General features: G+C 39.3%; 1 protein-coding gene across 3 annotated transcripts; it reads left to right on the plus strand.

The window, feature by feature from the left end:
- The first annotated feature begins 1,427 nt into the window (after positions 1-1,427).
- On the plus strand, positions 1,428-22,211 carry IFI35 (interferon induced protein 35). 3 transcript variants are annotated; one of them, XM_072646600.1, is made up of 8 exons: positions 1,437-1,784; positions 3,333-3,416; positions 3,588-3,686; positions 20,674-20,821; positions 20,927-21,033; positions 21,112-21,298; positions 21,409-21,515; positions 21,716-22,211. In XM_072646600.1, exons 1-8 carry the CDS (start codon positions 1,764-1,766, stop codon positions 21,905-21,907), a joined length of 945 nt encoding a protein of 314 aa, XP_072502701.1. In that variant the 5' UTR covers positions 1,437-1,763; the 3' UTR covers positions 21,908-22,211. The 3 variants fall into 3 exon arrangements, with proteins under 3 accessions (XP_072502702.1, XP_072502701.1, XP_072502703.1); XM_072646601.1 differs by lacking the exon at positions 3,588-3,686 and having other exon boundaries at positions 1,428-1,784; XM_072646602.1 differs by lacking the exons at positions 1,437-1,784; positions 3,333-3,416; positions 3,588-3,686 and adding an exon at positions 9,940-10,016.
- The last annotated feature ends 10 nt before the right edge of the window (positions 22,212-22,221 follow it).

Raw genomic sequence — 22,221 nt, forward strand, 5'->3', positions numbered from 1 at the left:
AAAAACCAAAACAGAAACAAATACCCCACAAACCAGAAACTAAAACAGATGAGAGTAAAATAGGGAATCTTTGAAATGTCTCATGTTTTGTCATGAGATTCTGTCTCCTGCTGGATCTTTAGGATTTCCTAGAGTGGAACTAGCTGTTGGGAACTAGTGGAGCTGAGGTCAGCTGCCTTGCCCTAACTTCCCATTGGCCTTGCCGCTGACCAGACTAAAAAAAATTGTTTGATTTGTCAAGAACATTTGGAAGGAGTTTTTGCTGGAAGCTCTACCTGGTAATGCTTTTACCGTGCAGAAGCTTTTTGCCACTCTCACCCCTTTTGAATTTTTTAACCTGCTTCCTATGATGCCAAATTTGTTGTTCTTGTTATTTGTGCATATCTATATACCACGTGCATATATTTGTAGATAAATGTGTATTTGTGCATATAAGTAGGTATTTATAGGTGTATGCATATGTACATGTGAATGTGTGTGTGCATACATATAGGTGGATGTATGTGTATACAGATGCATACATATAAATATATTTGTGTATATGTGTAAGTGTGAATTTTTAAATCCCAGGCTCTGCCTCCATAAGGGATTTAGAACAAAACCTTTGGGGTACAACAACCTCCAGTCACAGACCTATTTTTCTTTAGTTTTGTATTGAACCTTGAAGGCAGGGTTAATTTTAAGAAGTAATAATACCCAATACCCGTCACTCTAATTTGTTGAAAGCATGCCTGGAGAAGGAGAGTCCTGTCTTCTGGATCTCAGGGTTTGTGCTCCTGATTAATCAAATCCATCCAGGGCATTTTTAGTCCTCTGTGTCCTTCATGCTTCCCCCTGCTGCTGTACCCACTCCAACTCTCACATTTCTTAATTTCTGTCCTATATCTTTTAACTGCCATTTTATAAATGAATTTTTTTTCGATAAAAGATGCAAAAAAAAAAGTACTTTAAATCATTATATCAGTTTGTTTGTAGACAGTCCACTCAACATTTCTGGGTCATCTCTGGGCTAAGTGCTGCTCTTAGAGATCTCACATTCTAATGGAGGAGAAAGCACAGGGACAGTTACATGCAAATAATATATATTTATATATATACACAGAATAAATTGGAAATCATACACAGAGGGAAGGTGCCAGAATTAAGAGGGATCTTCTCTCCCCTATTAGAATGTGAACTCCTTCAGGAACAGACTGTTTTTGCCCTTGTCTGTCTCCCTGGTACTGAGCACAGTGCCTGGTGCACAGTAAGCACTTAATAAGTGCTGGTTAATTGACTACTTACTTAATAGGCACTTCTTGTTTCTTGTTGAATTGAGTGGAACTCTGAGATCAAGTGGAGAAGTTGGAATGGTTGGAGAAGGGGTTAACATTTCCGTATCTGAGGCTCCCCTGGGAGGCAGAGTCTCACTGACTGTTCAACTCATAGTTGGGGGTGGGGAGATTGTCCCAGCTTCCAATTGATTGGGGTGCTGAAGGTTGACTCTTTTTATTTCTGGGCAAACTCCATAGAGAGTATAAGGAAATCAGATACAAGGGGAGGCGTGGTCACCGAGAGGAGGGTATTTACAAGAAATGAAAGTGGAAGTACTAATGGGGAGAGAAGTTGGGGATCCTGTATGCTGCGTTTCTGAAGAGTGTTGAGACCAAGGAATTTCTCCTGTATAGTCCACTCTCACCTCCATTCCCCTACCCCGAATCCTCACCTCCAGGTGGCACCCTCAGTCTTCGTGTTGCCCCTAAGCAGGACAAGAGAAGAACCTCATGGATGAGAAATATTGTAAGGTAAGTGGTGGGTATGATGATGGTCGTCAGAGGGACACCCTTCCTGGCTACTGAGATTACAGACTGAGGGAATGGAAAGGGATCATGCGGTGGCTGGGATCAGAAATCAGGCTGCTTATTTCTACCACCACCCCTTTGGCTTCCTTGCAAAAAAGAGGAGAAAAAGACTAAGCCCTTGGAGTTGACCCCCAGGACCTCATCCACATATAAAATCCCACATTGTCTCAAAAAACAATCCCATTCTTAGGGTCTGAAGGTGTCTGCCTTACCCTTACCCTCTGAAGAGAAATATTACTCCCCTCATTCCCCAAAAAATCTAATGACAAAGATAAACATCAGTCCTCACTCTCAATTCAGTACAATCTCTCTGCATATTAATCTATTCTCCTGTCTTAGGTGTGCTTTCCTAAAGCTAGTTGGTTTTAAAAAAAATTTTTTTTAACTAACAATCATTTCTTTTCTCTACTTTTCCCTCCCTGTTCCCTGTCACCTGATGTTAAAGAAAAGCAAAACTCTTTTAATAAATATGAATCATCAGGCAAAACAATTCCCCGTATTGTCCATATCCAAAGATATATGTTTCGTTCTGTATATTGAGTCCATCTATCTGTCAGGAGATGGGTAGCATTTGTCATCATCAGACCTCTAAAACTGTGATTGGTCATTGCACTGATCAGACTTAAGTCTTTTAATGTTTGTCTTTATGGTGTTAATATAACATAAATTGTTCCCCTGATTCTGCTTAACTTGTTCTGCATCAGTTCATAGCACAAGTGTTGTCAGGTTTCTCTTAAAACCATCCCCATATCACATCTGTACAAGAGTATATTATAATTTGTTCTGCCATTCCCCAATTGATGGGGAATACTTTAGTTTCCAATTCAAAAAGAAAGCTGCTATAAATATTTTATACATATAGGTCTTTTCCTTCTTTCATCTCCTTTGGGCGTAGACCTGGTAGTGGCATTTCTGGGTCAAAGGGCATGAATATATATATAAACTTTATGTGATATAAACATATATTATAAAACCTTTTACACATAGCTCCAAATCAATCACCAAAATGGCTGGACCAATTCAACCAACAATTTCCACTTACCATTTATGTACCAACAATTTCCACTTACCATTTATGTAATAGACAAGTCATTGAACATCTTTGGTCCTTGCTTTCTTCATTTGTAAAATGAAGAGGTGATGATTAACTCATAGGCTCATAGACTGATTGCTAAAAGGGACCTTATGAAGCCATTGTTTTATAGATGAGGAAACTGAATCTCAGATTAAGTGACATGCCCAGAATGCGAGGCAGGATTTGAACTCAGGTCTTCCTAAGTCCACGTTCAGTGATTTATCAACTGTGCACGCTACCTCTAGGGTTCCTTCTACCTCTGACTGTGATGCTTTGAGTGCGCATCTCGCCACAAAATGAAACCACCAGACTGTAAACTCCTTGAGGGACCATGTTTTGTATAGTGCCTAAACCTACAGAGCTTCTTATGTGGTTGTTAGATGGTGGGCACTAATAGCTGCTTGTTGATTGACAAGGATCAGCCGACGTTTGAGGCTGCATTGGGAGCAGAGACGTACAGACCTCAGCAGGACACTAAGTGGTGGAGACTGAAGCTTCAGGTGAGTACCAGTGATCCGCAGGGACCCTCTAACAGGAAGGAGAGGGAATGGATTGTATTTCAGGTGGGATGTTCTGGAATGGGGAACCTTTTTCTTGGGTATGTACATTTTTTGGAAAGGCAAACAGTTAATTCATCCTCACTTCTCTGCCTATTCCTCCTTCTTGAGCAGGAACTCCTCACTCTGAAGAAAAAGCAGCAAATACTGGTACAGAGAAAGGAGGAACTAAAGCGTCTCCAGATAGAGCAATGTGTCCCCCCAAAAGAGGAGGTAAAAGGGGGAACAGATAGCAGGAGAGGGTGAGGGACGGTGAGGAGGGAAGGGCTTTGTTTTTTCTTCTCTCTTTCACATCCATCAGGTGCCCAATCTGATCAGTCCTACATCTGAAAATCATCCACATAACTTCTATTATCACCGCTATCACCTAAGTGTGGACACTTGCCTCTTTTCTAGACCATAGTACCGTTATCCTTTCCACCTTGAAAGCGTTAGGGGTGCAGCAAAATCCACGTAAAATGTTTTGGCTTTCCCTTCATCCTAGAGAAGTCTGAATTTGTTCTTTCCCTTTTAGGGAGTATTTACGGTACCTTATGGTAAAATTTGAGTTAAGTATTTGGTCATAGGCTCTATGCATCTATGAGCCTTCAAGTATCCTCTGCAGCTTCCTCAAAACTCCCCCCAAGTTCCCAGTTAATTTCTTATGCCAACCCCACATGATATATCGAAACCTGCAATGGGGAAAGTTGCTATGTGAAAGAGATAAGTAATAGCCTCTCAACTGGTGTCTCTGCCTCCAGGCTCCCTCCTCAGCTGGGATACCCAGCTCTGATTATGCCTCATTCCTGCACAATGTTTTTCTATCCTCTTCTGAATAAAGTACAAACCCCTTAGCTTGACATTCAAGGTCTGCAGTCTAAGTGCAACCTCCTGCTCTAGCTTTACTTCACTCTCCATTACCTGCTCTATATCCCAGCCAAACTGAACTACTCATCATTCTCCTGTATTGGGGGAATCTTTTTAATATTTTGGTAACATTTCAGTATGATTGATCTTTATAGTCCTACATATTTTATTTTATGCATTCAAGAACATTATTCTGAGAAGCCCCTCGCCTCAGAAAGGGTCCCTAGGCTTTACCAGACTACCCAACGGGTCCATGACCCCAAAATGTTCAGAACCATACTATCCTACCTTACTCTTTGCCTTCCCAGAGGCCAGCTATAGAATGGCCTCCCCTCACATTCTCTCTTCCTTCAAAGTTCAGTGCAAGTGTCCTGATCTCTTGGCTTAAAGTGATCCTTCCTGTCTCAGTTTCTCCTTGATTTCTCCTGTATACCTTTCTCTAAATTTTATGATAACAATTTGTGTATTTATATACATGTTTTATATCCCCTACTAGAGTCTAAGATCCTTGAAGGCAAGAAACGTGTGGTAGTTTGGGGTTGGTTTTAATCTTTGTTATCTCCCATGATGCCTTACAATAAGTAGGCATCTACTGCCTGAATTTTAATCAGTGAATTGTTCACATAACTTATATAGCCAAGGGAGCCACATAAGAATTAGGAGCAATGACCAGGAGTTGATGAGGAAATTTAGACTTAATGTGAGAAGGAGAATTTTCCTTAAAATTAGGGTTATCCAAAAGTGAAATGAATTGCTTCACAGAAGAAGGAAGTTCCCCCTACTCAGATAAAGGCTCAGTGACCACTTGTCAGGTATGTTGTTGAAGGGATTCTTGGTCAAGCATAGGTTGGACTAGATGGCCCCTGAGGTCTCTTCTGATCCTGAAATTATGTGGCTTGGTAGAAGCTCTTCTACTCCTGTGCACTAGATTGGAAGTCAGAAGACCTGTAATCAAGTCATCAAGTTTGAGGTTTAGTTACTAGCTCTGTGACCGTGGTCATGCTTCTTTCTTAAAAACAAAACAAAACCTAACAGTACAAATACACACACACACACACATATGTATATATTGATATCTTTTTACATTACCTATATTTCTTCCTATATCCCAACTTCTCCACACTTTCAGAGAGCCATCTTTTATAAGAAATTATTTTTAAAAGAAAAAGAAGAAAAATAAAATTTCAGCAAAACACCAGTACCTAAAAAAAATCTGACATATATATATGCAGTGTTACCCTGGTATCTCTGAGCTCTGCAAATGAGTAGAGGTAGGTGTATTCTCATCTGTCCTTTCAGGCTAGGAATTCTTGAGAATTTTTTCATTTAGTTTTATTTTTATAAATACATTTTTATTGGTATCTTTTGTTTTTACACTGCTTAACTTTGTCCTGGTTTGTCCTTCCTCCTCCCCACTCCCAGAGAACTATCCCATATAACAAAGAATATATATTTTTTAATTTTTTAACATTTTTATTTAAAATATTGAGTTCCAAATTCTTTCTCTCCTTCCCCCCTTCCCTGAGACAGTAAGCAATCAGATACATGTTATACATGTTCAATTATGTAAAATATTTCTATATTATTCATTTTGTACAAGAAGACTTGAGTAAAAGAGAAAAAAAGAAAGTGAAAAATACCATCAGTCTATATTCATTCAATATCAGTTCTTTCTCTGGAGGTGGACAGTATGTTTCATCATTAGTTCCTTGGGATTATCTGGGATCCTTGTCTTGCTAAGAATAACTAAGTCATTCACAGTTCTTCATTGAATAATATTGCTGTTACTACATACAGCTTTCTCCTGGTTTTGTTCGCTTCACTTTACATCAGTTTCTGTCTTTCTACATTTTTCTGAAATCATTCTGTTTGTCATTTCTTATAGCACAATATTCCATTACAATAACATACCACAGCTTGTTTCACCATTTCCCAACTGATAGGCATCCTCTCAATTTCCAATTCTTAGCCACCACAAAAAGAGCTACTATAAATATTTTTGTACAAATAGATCCTTTTCTAGTTTTTGGATGTCTTTGGGATATAGATCTAGCAGTGGATCAAAAGGTATGCACAGTTTTGTAGCCCTTTGGTCATAGTTCCAACTTGCTCTCCAGAATAGTTGGATCAGTTCACAACTTTACCAACAGTACATTAGTGTCCCAGTTTTCCCACATTCCCTCCAACATCTAACATTTTCCTTTTTTTGTCATATTAGCCACTCTTAAAAGTGTGAGATGGTAACTCAGAGTTTTGTAATTTCCTTTTCTCTGATCTGTAGTGATTTAGACTATTTTTTTATATGACTGTAGATAGCTTTGATTTCTAGGTCTGAAAACTGCCAGTTCATATCCTTTGACCATTTATCAATTGGGGAATTACTTGTATTTTTATAAATTTGAGTCAGTTTTCTATGTATTTGAGAAATGAGGCCTTTATCAGAGATACTTTGTTGGTAATATATAGAAGTACTGATTATTTATGTAAGTTTATTTTGTATTCTGTAACTTTGCTAAAATTGTTAATAATTTAAAGTAGTGTTTTAGTAGTTTCTCAATGATTTCCCTGTCATCATGTCATCTTTTGTTTTCTTATTGCCTCTTCTAATTCCTTTAATTTCTTTTTCTTTTCTTATTGTTATAGCTAATATTTCTAGCACAATATTAAATAATAGAGTTGATACTAGGCATCTTTGCTTCACCCTTGATTGTACTTGGAAGAGTTCTAGCATATCCCCCTTGCAGATAATGCTGACTGATGGTTTTAGATATATATTACTTATCATTTTAAGGTAAGCTCCATTTATTCCTGTGCTCTCTAGTGTTTTTAATAGAAATGTGTGCTGTGTTTTGTCGAAGGTTTTTCTGCATCTTTTGAGATAATCATATGATTTCTATTGGTTTTTATTATTGATATGGTCAGTTATGCTGATAGTTTTACTAATATTGAACCACTCCTGAGTTGCTGGTATAAATCCCATCTGATCCTTGTGATATATTGCTGTAATCTCTTTGCTAGTATTTTATTTTAAATTTTGGCATCAATATTCATTAGGGAAATTATTCTCTAATTTTCTTTCTCTGTTTTGGCTCTTCCTGGTTTGGGTACTATCAACATATTTGTGCCATAAAAGGAATTTGATAGGACTCCTTCACGTAATTTTTTCAAATAGTTTATTGGGATTAATTGTTCTTTAAATATTTGATAGAATTTGCTTGTGAATCCATCAGGTCCTAGGGATGTTTTCATAGAAAGTTCAGTGATGGCTTGTTGAATTTCTTTCTCTAAGACTGGGTTATTTAAGTATTTTATTTCTTCTTCCTCTGTTAATCTGGGTAATTTATATTTTGGAGATATTCATCTATTTAATTTAGATTGTCAAATTTATTGGCATATAATTGGGCAAAATAGCTCCTAACAATTGTCTTAATTTTCTTTTCTTTGGTGGTGAATTCATCCCTTTCATTTTTTATACTAATAATTTAATTTTCTTCTTTCCTTTTTTAAATCAAATTAACAGTGTTTTATTTTATTGTTTTTTTCTTCCTAAAACCAGTTTCTAGTTTTATTTATTAGTTCAATGGTTTCTTACTTTCAATTTTATTCATCTCTCCTTTGATTTTCAGGATTTCCAGTTTGGTGTTTACTTGGGGATTTTTAATTTGTTCTTTTCTAGTTTTTTAGTTGCATGCCCAATTCATTGATTTGCTTTTTTTCTATTTTATTGATGTAAGCAATTAGAGATATAAATTTCCCCCTCAGTACTGCTTTGGCTGCATCCTATAAATTTTGGTATGTTGTCTCAGTGTCATTTTCTTTAATTAAATCATCTATTGTTTCTATGATTTGTTCTTTGACTCACTTGTTTTTTAGGATTAGATTATTTAATTTCCCATTACTTTTTAATCTCTCTTTCCATTGTCCATTGTTAAATGTAATTTTTATTGCATTATGATCTGAAAAGGATACATTAACTATATCTGTTTTTCTGCATTTGGTTGTAAATTTTAATGTCCTCATACATGGAAAGTTTTTGTGTAGGTGCCATGTACTACTGAGAAAAAGATATATTCCTTTCTATTCCCATTCAGTTTTCTTCAGAGATCTATCATATCTAACTTTTCTAGAATTTTGTTCACTTCCATAACTTCTTTCTTGTTTATTTTTTGGTTAGATTTATCTAATTCTGAGAGGGGAAAGTTTTATTATCTATTTCCTCCTATAACTCATTCAACTTCTTCAAAATTTTAGATTCTTTAATGTGGAAACTGCCAAATCCTGTGTAATCCTGACTATAACTCCATGATATTTGAATTATTTCTTTGTTGCTGCTTAGAATACTTTCTCCTTCATCTGTGAGTTCTAGAATTTGACTATGATGTTCCTGGGAGTTTTCATTTTGGGGTCTCTTTTAAGTTGTGATCAGTAGATTCTTTCAATTTCTATTTTGCCCTTGGGTTCTAATTTATCAAAGCAATTTTTTGTGATAATTTCTTGAAGGATGCTGTCCAGGCTTTTTTTTTTTTTTTTTTTTTTACCATAACTTTCTGAGAATCCAATAATTCTTACATGATCTCTCCTGGATCTATTTTCTATGCCAGTTGTTATTCCAATGAGAAATTTCGCATTTTTTTTTTTACTTTTTTGATTTTGTTTTATCATATCTCGCTGTCTTATGGAGTCATTAGTTTCCACTTGTTCAATTCTAATTTTTAAGGAATTGTTTTCTTCATCAAGCTTTTGTACTTGGCCAATTCTATTTTTTAGGGAGTTATTTTTTCAGTAAATTTTTATATATCTTTTCCCATGCTATTGACCCTCTATTCATGATTCTCTTGCATTTTTCTCATCTTCCCCCACCCCTCCCCAATTTTTCTTCTAGTTCTCTAATTCTCTTTTTAAAAATCCTTTTTTAAGTTCTTCCAGGAATTCTTTTGGGGCCTGAGACCAAATTACATTTTTCTTTGAGGCTTCACATGTAGCCATTTTGACACTATTGCTCTCTACCTTGATCCACTCTATCACCATAGTAACTTTCTATAGTCAAGCTCTTTTTTTTTTGTTTTTTTCATCATTTTTCTGCCTTTTTTTAATGAATTGATGTTTATACTTGAGTTGGACTCTGATCCTGCGCTGTCCCAGTTTTTTGTTCTGGGGCTCTGGCTTTCATTGGACTTCAGGCTTAGCTGCTTACTTTCTCTGAAGGATAGGCTTCCCTTTGGTTTGTACTGGGGTTTGGGGCCTTCCCACAGGCCTCCCCAGGTGTGGATTCAGCTGCTGCTTTGCTCCAGGGTTGGGGCGTAGCTGCTGGGTTGCTATGGTAACAGAGTCCTTCTGGTGGCTAGCCCTGGAGAAGAGATCTTGTTGATGGTTGGTCCCAGGGCTGGGACCCTGTTGCTGAGTTGCTATGGAGACAGAATCTCTTTTCTGATAGGCTCCAGAGGTAGGGCTTCACCCCTAGTCAGCAGTTGGGTCAAGGCCTCACTGGTGGCTTGTCCTGGGGGTGGGATTTTGCTGTGCTGCACAGACTGCTCACTTGCCTAGGGGACTGCTGGTTTGCAGGAGGGTGGGGCTTCATTGGTGGATTACCTGAGTCTTGGAGCCTTGCTGCAGGCCCCCTGCTGTGATGCTGGCTGAGCCACTCTTGGGCCTCATTCCCCTCTCACCCCAATGAGACAGATCTTTCCTGCTGGACTGGTAAGCTGCTTTCCTGTTCCTAGAACAACTCTGATGTAGTTTTCTAGTTACTTGGAAGAGAATTTGGGAGGGCTTCAGAGGGTTCCTTCCTCACTCCACTATCTTGGTACCAAAAGAAAAGAATATTTTTTAAAGAAAAAGAGGAAAGCAGAAAAAAAATCAAAATCAATTAATAACATTAAAAAAATTTGAAAATATAGGCACTGTTCCATACACGTGGACCTCCCACCTCTGCGAAGAAGTGCAGTGGGGATATCTTCTCATTTTTCTTCTTTAGGGGCTGTTCGTTTTTTGAAATTCTGCTTACTTTCATTTGTTCTGGTGGTGGTGGCAGTTCTTTTTGTTTACATTATTATAGTCTTTTTATATGTATTGTTTTCTTAGCTCTGCTTACTTCATGCTGCATCAGTTCATATAAGTCTTTCTAGGCTTCTCTGTCTTCACCATATCTGCCTTTTAAAGTAAGGTGATAATCCATTACACTCGTGCATCATAACTGGTTTAGCCATTTCCCATTTATTGAGTATATACTTTTTTTCTAGTTCTTTGCTACCGCAAGAGGTGCTGCTATAAATACTTTGGTGTATATAAGAACTTTCTTCTTATCACTGATAAGATATCATTGGGGTTAGGGGAGTGGGGTGTTACCTAGAATGAGAATCTCTGAATCAAAAGGTATGGATATTTAACCACTTTCTTTGCATAATTCCAAAGTGATTTTCAGAATGGTTGTATTAATTTAGAACTCCATCAGCAATCCATTAACACGCCTGTCTTCCCACAACTCCTCCAGCACTGACTATCCCCATCTTTTGTCATCTTTGCCAATTGGCTGAGTGAGAAGTGAGACCTTGAGATTGTTTTGATTTGTATTTCTCTTACAACGATGGATTTTATGTGACTTTGGAATCAATGGACTGTTTCAAATCCTGGCTTTGCCACCTCATATCTGGGTGACCTGGGGCAGATCTCTTTACTTTTGTGGGCCTCTGTTTCCTCCCTTGTAAAAGGAAGGGTCTAACATTACTTCCGATTATAACTCTGAAGTTTGTCTAGTATCTTTCCATCTTCCCTGATATCAGGAATGAGAGCATCATGGTCTTTGGAAGTCAGGTCCTGGATCCAGAGGATCACTTTTCCAGATGGGAAGAGGGAGGTAGTGGCAGGTGACAAGATGCCTAGGTAAACCCTGTTCTCCTAGTGGTGAGTGGCCTTCTTCATTTACTTCCAAGCTGTCCGATGGGTTTGAGTAGCTCTGAGGAACAAATCTGGACTTGGTAACTTAATGACGTTCTTTCATGTAGTTGTTAATAGTTAAAAATGCATTTTCTGAGAACTGCTGAGAATCCTTAGCAAAGAAATGGTCAAGCCATTTTTTAACCTTCTTTCTGCTTCAGTTTCCTTGTCTGTAAAAAGGGGCACTTCCATTCAGTTCAACAAAAATGTATTAAGTACCAACTGCATGCAAGAACTGTTCTAGGGGGTATGCAAAATTTGATGAGGCTGGTCCTTACCCTCATGAACTTTACCATGGAGAAAGGGGATGTGACTCCTTCAGCACTTAAATAATTTGTGAATTCATCAGTGAAGTTGTTTTCTTCATTGAATCAGATGGAAATGGTTTTATATCTCAGCAGATTATCAGGGAGAGGTGTTATGGCCTAAAAACTCCCAACACATATACAAATAAGTATATTTGATATATCACATTGCATGTGATTAAAGCAGGAGAAAAGTACAATCACAGGCAGCTTCCTGGAGGAAGCATTTGAACTAAATTTTATAGATGAAGCAGGAGTGTGGCAGACATAGACACAGTTGCCATACTGGTCTGTTTTGATGTACTTTCCCTTTGTTAAAGGAAGGGTTCCAGTTTATGAGGGAAGAAGGCTACATAGAGAAATTATTGTGATTTTGAAAAAGAGAGATTACTAAGATTTTTTTAAAAAGGCAAGGCAGGAATTCTCCTGAGGATGTTGCGGGAAAGAAAAGTATCCCAAGCATGGATAACAAACAGCATGGGCAGAAGGGCAGAGATGAGTAAGAATAGACTATGTATTGGGAGAATGAAAGCATCTAGGTAGAACAGTGGTTTCCAAACTTTCTTGATCTTTTTTTCATTTTTTTTTCATTCATTGATTCTTACCAGTTAAACATTTTTAAGCATGCAGCTCCAATGTGTGTAATATTTATAAATAATCAACATGCAAAATATATACAAAATGGATTCTGAAAAGGAAGAGTCAAAGATGAAATCAATATTTTAATCTTTTCAAAATTTAAGAAAAGTTCAAAATATCATTTAACAGTACAGAAAGTCATTTTGCTCTCACTACAATTCCATTTTTTCTATTGAGAACAATATTAGTGACTGTATTTCATTATTTTTGAAAACATTGACTTAACACTTGAAAAAGTGATTTGAAGGCTTATAAGAGAATATATTTAGATTTTTAAAAATTTTATTTCAGACACAAACAGCGGAACACAAATACAGAGTAGAGAAGAGAAACAAAACCATATCATAAACTTAAATATTAGAACTTAAATACAAAGTAAGAAAGGGGGGAAAAAGCATGTCATGTGCATATCAGAGAATAAGAGATGATTCAAAATATGTAATAATAAATTTTCATTTCAAGAAAGCCTGTATGATAAATACTTCATCTTGTGTTGAGAGCTGTTAATCTTTTCTTCCTTGTAAGTTTTCTTCTGTTGTCTGCTGTGCACTTTTTTACTTTGCACTCTTGCCCCCTCAAAGGATACAGTTAAATGCAGATATATTTCTCTATAGCCATAGATATAAATATACACATATACATATATATAGACATAATGTTCCAAACAAATTCTACCCTTCATCGTTGTTTTTATGTTTGTACTTATCTCTTGTTTCCTCCTCCACTTTACTTCTACCCAGTTACCTCGCCCTCCTATTACTTGCCTGCTTGCCATATTCTCCCATTCCCATAAATCTAAATGCCATTCTATACCCCCTTTTACCTATTCTCTCATCCTCCCCTCTAAAGATCCCTCCCTTGTCCTCTCCCCCCTCCCTATCCCTTTGCCCTTTTATTCTGAATTTAGAAGATTTTTATATTCTTCTAAATATATATGTACTGTTCCTTCTTAAACCTATTCCCCATGAAAGCAGGTTACCAGAACTACCAGCCCCACCTTCCCTTGTATCTAATTTAATTCTCCTGTATCAATTATTCCTCTTGGACTTCATTTGTATAAAATAATTACTCTTTTTAGCTGTTTCTAAATGGTTTTACTTTTTAAATTTATGTCATACTCAGGTTTACCCCAATCGTTCTTATGAGCTTCCTAATTATTAATAAGATTCTTAGACATCTGCTTTGCATTTTACATATATGAAAAGTAAATGGCCTGTCCTTATTGAATCCCTTGTAATCATTTTTTTGTATGTACTTTATGTCCCTCTTGGCTCTTGTGTGGCAAATCTTCTATGAAGTTTAGGTTGGTGTTGTTTTATTTTTTAACAAAGTCTTGAAGGTCTGACAGTTGATCAAATGTCTGTTTTTTTTCATTCAGGATTATGCTTAACTTTGCTGAGTGTTATATTTTCAGCTAGAGTCTTTTGGTCTTTGATATAAAATGTTCTAAGACCTGAGGTCCTTTAACGTCTCTGCTACTAGGTCTTGTGTGATTCCAGTTGTGGCACCATCATATTTAAATTGTTTTATTTTTGTTGCTTTTAATATTTTATCCTTGAGCTGGGGTTTGACTATAATATTCCTATGAGCTTTCCTCAGAGCATCTCTTTTAAGTGGTGATCAATGGATTTTTTTCTATTTCTGCTTTCCCCCTTGTTCTAATGCTTCAGGATAATTTTCTTTCATTATTTCTTGTATTATTGTATCAAGATTCTTTTTTTGATCATAGCTTTTGGTTAGTCTGATTATTTTTGTGTTTTTTCTTCTTGATCTATTCTCCAGATGTGTTTTTTTCTTTTTTTTATGTTTATTTATTTATTTTTAGTTTTCAACATTCATTTCCACAAAATTTTGAGTCCCAAATTTTCTCCCAATCTCTCCCCTTCCCCCAACCCATAACACCTTACATTCTGATTACTCCTTCCCTCAATATGTCCTCCCTTCTATCACACCCCTCCCTTCCCTTATCCCCATCTTCTCTCTTGTAGGGCAAGATGGATTTCTGTACCCCATTATCTGTACTGCTTATTTCTCAGTTATATGCAAAAACAGTTCTCAACATTCCTTCCTAAAACTTTGAGTTCCAACTTCTCTCCCTCCCTCCCTCCCCACCCATCCCCCCTGAGAAGACAAGCAATTCAATATACGTTATATATGTGTAGTTTTACAAGACTAATAGTCATGTTGTGTAAGACTAACTACATTTTCCTCTATCCTATCCTGCCCCCCATTTCTTCTATTCTCTCTTTTGACCTTGTCCCTCCCCCAAATTATTTACTTGTAATTACTCCCTCCTCCCATTTGCCCTCCCGTCTATCATCCCCACCCACCTCACTTGTCCCCTTCTCCCCTATTTTTCTGTAGTGTAAGATAGATTTTCATACCAAATTGAGTGAGCATGTTATTCCCTCCTTAAGCCAAATGTGAAGAGAGTAAGCTTTACTTTTTCCCTCTCACCTCCTCCCTTTTCTCCTCCATTGGAAAAGCTTTTTCTTTCCTCCTTTATGAGAGATAATTTGCCCCATTCCATTTCTCCTTTTCTCCTCTCAGTATATTCCTCTCACCTCTTAATTTTATTTTTTTAGATATCATCCCTTCTTATTCAACTCACTCTGTGCTCTCTGTCTATGTGTGTGTGTGTGTGTGTGTGTGTGTGTGTGTGTGTGTGTATAATCTCTCCAACTACCCAAATACTGAGAAAAGTCTCCAGAGTTACAAATATTATATTATCTTTCCATGTAGGAATGTAAACAGTTCAATTTTAGAAAGTCTCTTATGATTTCTCTTTCCTGTTTACCTTTTCATGCTTCTCTTGATTTTTGTGTTTGAAAGTCAAACTTTCTATTCAGTTCTGGTCTTTTCATCAAGAATGCTTGAAAGTCCTGTATTTCATTGAATGACCTTTTTTTTTCCCCTGAAGTATTATACTCAGTTTTGCTAGGTAGGTAATTCTTGGTTTTAATCACAGTTCCTTTAACTTCTGGAATATCATATTCCAAGCCCTTTGATCCCTTAATGTAGAAGCTGCCAGATCTTGTGTTATCCTGATTGTATTTTCACAATACTTGAATTATTTCTTTCTAGCTGCTTGCAATATTTCCTCCTTGACCTGGGATCTCTGGAATTTGGCTACAATATTTCTAGGAGTTGTTCTTTTCAGATCTCTTTCAGGAGGTGATCAGTGAATTCTTTCAATATTTATTTTGCTCTCTGGTTCTAGAATATCAGGACAGGGGCATTTTTCCTTGATAATTTCATGAAAGATGATGTCTAGACTTTTTTTTTTTTTGATGATGATGACTTTCAGGTAGTCCCATAATTTCTAAATTGTCTACCCTGGATCTATTTTCCAGGTTGGTTGTTTTTCCAATGAGATATTCCACATCATCTTCTATTTTTTCATTCTTTTGGTTTTGTTTTGTAAATTCTTGGTTTTTCATAAAGTCATTAGCTTCTATCTGCTGCATTCTAATTTTTCAAGAACTATTTTCTTCAGTGAGCTTTTGAACCTCTTTTTCTATTTGGCTAAATTCTGCTTTTTAAAGCATTCTTCTCCTCATTGGCTTTTTGGACCTCTTTTGCCAATTGAGTTAGCCTATTTTTAAAGGTGTTATTTTCTTCAGCATGTTTTTTGGGTCTCCTTTAGCAAGCTGTTGACTTACTTTTCATGATTTTCTTGCATTGCTCTCATTTCTCTTCCCAATTTTTCCTCCACCTCTCTTACTTGATTTTCAAAATCCTTTTTGATCTCTTCCATGGCCTGAGACCATTGCATATTTATTTTGGAGGTTTTGGATGCAGAAACCTTGACTTCCTCTGATGGTATGCATTGTTCTTCCTCATCTGAAAGGATGGAAGAAAATACCTGTTCACCAAGAATGTGATCTTCTATAGTCTTATTTTTTTTTCTCTTTTTTGGGCATTTTCCCAGTCATTTACTTGACTTCTGAGTCCTTTGTCAAGAGGAGGGTATACCCTGGGGACCTGTAAGTTCTCAGTTCCTTCAAGGTGGCACAATCAAGGGAGAGGAGTTTACTCCCCTCCTGGCCTGCACACTGGTCTGAGAGCAACCAAAAACTTTTTTGCCCACAATCTGCGAGTAGAATTCCCTCTCCACAACCACTTCCAGCTCCACCACAGCAGCGCTCCTCCTCACCCCAGGGCCCCACTCAAGGCTGAGATTCAGATCAGCAGCTCAGTTCCCCCAGGGGCTTTAGGCAGAGGGCTCCAAAATGGACGCTGCCACTGTAGTGACTGCTGCTGGCAGTCCAGACCATGCTCTCTTCTCCTGGGTGAAGGAACTTTCTCACTGACCTTTGAAGCTGTCTTTGATGTTTGTGGGTTGAGCAATCTGGGAACTGCTGTTGCTGGTGGCTCCCTGAAGCCTGTTCTGGGTCCTGTCTTTGCCGAGCCATGGCCCATCCTGGGCTGTGTTCTGCTCTGCACCCAGTGCAATAGACCTTTCCTGTTGGCCTGCCAGGCTGTCTTGGGCTAGGAATCTCTTTCACTCTGTCATTTTGTGGCTTATGCTCCTCTAGAATTTGTTTGAATCATTTTTTACAGGTATTTTATGGGCTGTGTGGGGGATCTTCTACAGGTCCATCTTTCTACTCTGCCATCTTGACTCCTCCCCCCTGTTGTTTTTCTTATAAGATATTTCACTTTCTCTTCTATTCATTACTCATATTTTATTTAATTATTTCTTGATCTCTTATAATTTCGCATACTTTGCCTTGCTCAATTCTAATTTTCAAGGTGTCATTTTTTTCCTTAAGATTCTGGATCTCCTTTTCTAATTGGTTGACATTCCTTTCATAACTTTCTTGTTTTTCTTGGATTATTCTTTTTTTTTTAAAGTTTTTCCTCCGTCTCTGTCATCTGATTTTTAAAGTCTTTTTTAAGATCTATGAATTCTTTTTGGGCAAGTAACCATTTGATGTTACTCTTTGGGGGTTTCTTTTCTTCAGTATCCTCCTCTGAAGATGAACCCTTTCTTCTCTATTCCTATAATGACTTTCTATGGTTGGATTCTTTCTCCTTTGTTTGTTCATTTTTTGTGATAATAGCTTAATTTTTGTAATCCCTCTAACCCTGGGGTATGGAAGATGGTGCCTCTTGCCCCAAATCTTTAGTTCTCCCCTCTAGCTTGGAACCAAAGCTAAACCTCCAACCTCCTGTAAGTTCCAGCAACCAGGGGCTTTCTGCCCCACTGCTTCTGCACTCACCAAGTGTATGCTGGTTCCTTTTGGCCCTCACCACTCTTCCCAGTACAGCTGGGTCTGGTGTTCCTTGTCAGCAAAGGTTCCCTCCATCTTCCTGGCTCAGATGCCCAACTCCCTTCACTGTTCCCAGGTAAAAGTTCCTGTGACAGGGTTGGAGGTAGCCTCTCAAATCAAGTAACCCAGGGCTTGCTGCTTGTCGTTTAAGCCAACCCTATCCTGGAGCTATTTACTCTTCACAGAGACCAAACCTCATCCTGAGAATGTTAGACCTTTCCTTTTACAGATAAGGAAACTGAGGCCCATAAAAGTGAAGTGGCCTACCCTGAATCAGATAGTAGGTGGCAACGGATTCTAAAAAATCCTGATTGTAAGTTCAGTTTATACTTGGTTTCAATGGCTATCATAATTGAAAAAGATCCTTCACCATGATCCAAAGATCCCCCGGGAAGAAGGACATCTTTGGGTGCACTTGCCAAGGCCTGATATAAAAATTTCAAGCCCCCAAACCACTTACAAAATGGTTTTTCTTAAAGTTTGGCTAGTAAATTTCTACCTTCCCTGATATTAGGGATGGGAGGGTCATGGTCTTTGGAGGTCAGGTCCTGGTCCAGAGGGGAAGAAGAGGGTAGTAGCAGGTGGCAAGATGCCCAACTAAGTCCTCTGGTGGTGGATGGCGTTCTTCGTTTGATTCCAAGCTCACCAATGGGTTTGAGGAGATCAGGTCCTAGAGGAGATCTTGGAGAGTTCTGGGCTTGGTTACTTAAGCCTCAAACCCAATGACAGCAGTAGCCAACCCTGCTGCCTCTTGCTGGTTACTCACTCCCAGTTTTGACACGTCCATGCCTACCTTTCCCCAGTTGGCACAAGCCTTTGTTCTCTTGGAGGTAGGAAGGAAGAGAAAAGAAAGTGGCCTGACAAAAGGAAGATTACATCCATGGGGAAACATTTCCCTCATCCCAGGTTATCCTGGCTGACTGATCTCATGGAGAACCCCTCCCCCTAGGATACCACAGATCATGCCCCTGGTCGGTTCCAAGTTCTAGAGCCCATCTCCCATCTATTGTCCTATGAGGGTGAGGTCCGCCACTTTCAGAAAACAAGGTCTGTCTGTCCTCATCACAGAACAGCCATAATCTCACTGTTGTCCTCAAAGAATGAAGAGCCCTGGCCAAGGGATATGCAAGGTATGCCCTGCTGCTGTAGTGACACAGGGAAGGGAGGAAAGGATGCACAGAGATTAGGTAGGGAATGACCTTCTGCCTACTTGCCTGCCTGGGGAGGATCAGTTGTGGCTCACAATCTGCCCTTGGGACAGGAAGAAGGAAAGAGAACAGTGGAGACAAGTTCAAGCTTGCTGAACAGCTGTGTGGCTTTCTTTGGAGCTTTGCTATTTTTTTTGTATACCTCCATGGATCATTTTGCACACCTGGGGTACCCTGCTTTGGAGGCTACTGCTGCAGAATAGAAATAATAGAAGAAAGCCATTTCCCAGTAAATAAGTGGTCAGATGACCAGAGCAAACAGTCCTGGGGGAAAAAAGGTTGGAAACTATTGTTGTTTGTCCTTTGTTCTCAAAGAGGACCATGACATCAAGATGATGACATGACTTACAGTTGACTGATTTGAGTGAGGGAGGGCTGTGCAAGGTCACCAGCCTCACTTTCTTCTCCTGAGTCATCTAGGTCCAGTGACCTGATATTTATCAGGATGACTGGAGATGGCCCAGGATGCAGTGGGAGACCCTGACCCTTTCAGGTTAAGGTCTTATAGCATTCTCACTTTGAGTGAAATACATCCATTCAATGAATACAAGTACACTTGTATTCAGTGTATACAAGTACACAAAATTCAGGGGAAAAGTGGACTGGTTGTGAGGGAAATGGGCAAGATTAACATGCGACAAAGGGGTAAACTATGAGCAACCCTACGAAAGAATGCTCCAAACCATTAATAATAAGAGAAATACAAATTATAACAACCTTGAGGTTTCACTTCATACCCCTAAACTGCCAAATTGTCAAAGATGACAAAAGATGGGAATAGTCAACACTGGAGGTATTATGGGAAGACAGGCATACATACATTATTGATGGAGTTGTATAGCTGTTTAGTTGTTTTCAGCCATGTCTGAATCTTCTGTTTGAGTTTTCTTGGCAAAGATACTGGACTGGTTTTGCCATTTCTTTCTCCAAATCATTTTATAGGTGAGGAAACTGAGGCAAACAGGGTTAAGTGACTGATTTATTTATCATTATTTAAATTATTTGAAAATAAGAAAATAATCTTTAAAATCTGGGTGTATTGCCCAAATTTCAATATGCATATGCTGCTTGGTGCCTGGCACATAGTAACAGCTTAATCAATATTGATTGATTTATTGGATGGACATATTTTATTAACCTTTTTTTGTATCAAGTACCTCTTCCCTCCCTCTTGGGAGTCTGATGAATCCTATGGACCCCTTCTCAGAATAATGTTTTTAGAGATACAAAATAAAATACATGGGATTACCAAGGAAACCAATTCTATTGAAATTAAGATGTCATTTATTTTCCCATCCAAGTTCATGGACTCCTTGAAATCCTAGACCCATTGTGGAGCTGCATACTCCACCATAATAAGAACCCTTGCTGGAGAGCTAGTCCACCTGTAGGTTAAGATGAGGCAAAAAAGGCTGTTGGACAATGAGTTGACCGCAGAGTTGAAGAGGAGCAGGAGGGTGAGCTGGATTACTTTTTAGACATTGCAGAGCTCCATGCCTACACCCTTCTTTTCAATACCAACACCTTACTGGTATTGCCTTATGGCAACAAGACATGGTGCACTGCTGCTTCCAAAAAACTGATGAGAATTGCAAGAAAGGTCCTTGAGAGCAAGTTCAACATAGAACCAATGAGGATTTCTGAAGAACAGGAGGAAAGGAAGTCATCAAACACTGTAGAGATGAGATGGTCATGTGGCCAAAGAAGGAGAGGTGATAGGTGGACAACCATAGCACTGCACTAGAACCCCTTGATGTCAAGAGAAAGTGGGGAAGGCCTTCAGCACACTGGGTGGACCCACAGTGATGAACTTTTGGGAAAACATGGAGGACTGTGATTTACATAGTTGGAAGGAACTCTTTGAACTGGTGAGATCACAGATCCATTTGAGACACCAGAGGGATCACCAAAAGGGTACAGCCACCTCTGAAGTGAAATAGAACAGTAGAGATGACCTGACTCCCTTTTATCTGTCTCTCTCCCCCATCTTCAGGTCTTTTTCCCAGTGCCTCAGGCAGTCCTAGTGTTCCGAGGACAGACAAAGACAGAAAAGGAAATGCCCGAGAGCCTGGTTTCCAATCTTCGTATCCATTATCCACTGCCTGGGAGTTCAGCTTTGATCTGTTTTGAAGACCCAGAAGGTAGAAGAGAAACATGGTTGGGAGAGGGATTGGGTTGGGGGAGGAACGGGGGGGTAGCCTCTCATAGTGAGGTGCTGACCCTGTGTATCGTTGTCCACCCTCTAGTGGCAAAAGGTCTCCTGCAGCACCAAGAGCATAACATCAAACTGGAGGAATGCCGGTTTCGAGTCCACGTCCAGCCTGTTGAGTTGCCTGTTCCCACCTCCATCAAGGTTCTCAGAGCTCAGGGTGGGCAGGTTCTAAGACAGCAGTAGGATTGGTGATTTTATTCTCTGCCATTCCTTTCCCAGGTACTGACTTTTTTATGTAGCCAAAAAGTGTTAGTCATTGGCCTGCCGCCTGCCCTAGAGCTGAGCGAGGAGCAGCTGTTGGACAAGTTGGAGCTTTTCTTTTGCAGACCCTCCAATGGAGGTGGTGAGGTGAAGATGCGAGAGCTGCTGCCAGGGGCAGCTGTTCTGGGCTTTAGTGATGACAAAGGTAATGGGGGAACTCTGGAAACAGTAGGGGCTTCACTGTGTAACTGAGGGAGGTACGGACTGGGGTATGTCAGGGCTAAGGAGCCTCCCCTTCATTTGCTCCCAACCCAGTGGCTGAGCGGCTGGCCCAGATCTGCCACTTCATGGTGACCTTGGGTAATCGGTCAGTTCCTTTGAGAGTCTTTCCTTATATCGATGGAAACATCCAGGAGATAGAGGTAAGGGGGAGGGGGAAAGGGAGAAACAGGAGCAGAATGTGATGCTTCTAGAGGGGTAGCCTGGGGATCTCTACTAAATACCTAGCACCCTGTTTTAGTCCTGGGGGCCACGTCACCCCGTCCACTCCTGATCCCCCACATGTGTATATGTGTGTATGTGTGTGTGTATATATAGATATCTATATCTATACCTTTTCCAGATGAGTCGCTGCTCAGTCCCCCAGTCAGTTCTGGTGGCTAATATCCCAGACATCCTTGATGGCCCAGACCTTCAGGATATCCTCCAAATCCATTTCCAAAAGCCATCTCGAGGAGGGGGTGAGGTGGAAGAGCTTCAGGTTGTAGCCCCTGGGACCCAGGGCTTGGCCCTTTTCACCCCCGAGTCAAGTTAGCTGGCCACACCAACTCCCCCTGCTCCTTCTCATTGTCCCTGATTTTCTATCTGTGTTTAAGGGGGAGGTCTTCTTTCCCTTCTCTCCAGCCTTTCCCCCTTTAAAACATTAAACCCCCTGTTGGGCCATAGAATGTGTGACCTGACATTGCTGTTTTCATAGTATTTCAAATGTGATGGCCGAGTAAGGCAAAGAGGGAAAAAGTGAGCCCTGGTCTTTTGCCTCTCTTTGTATCCCCAACATTTAGCGCCTGTGCCTGGCACATTGTAACTAGATGCTTAATAAATGCTTTTGTCTGATAGTATGAGTGGGAG

This window comes from Notamacropus eugenii, chromosome 2 (assembly GCF_028372415.1).
Source record: "Notamacropus eugenii isolate mMacEug1 chromosome 2, mMacEug1.pri_v2, whole genome shotgun sequence".
In the NCBI taxonomy this organism is placed as follows: domain Eukaryota; kingdom Metazoa; phylum Chordata; class Mammalia; order Diprotodontia; family Macropodidae; genus Notamacropus; species Notamacropus eugenii.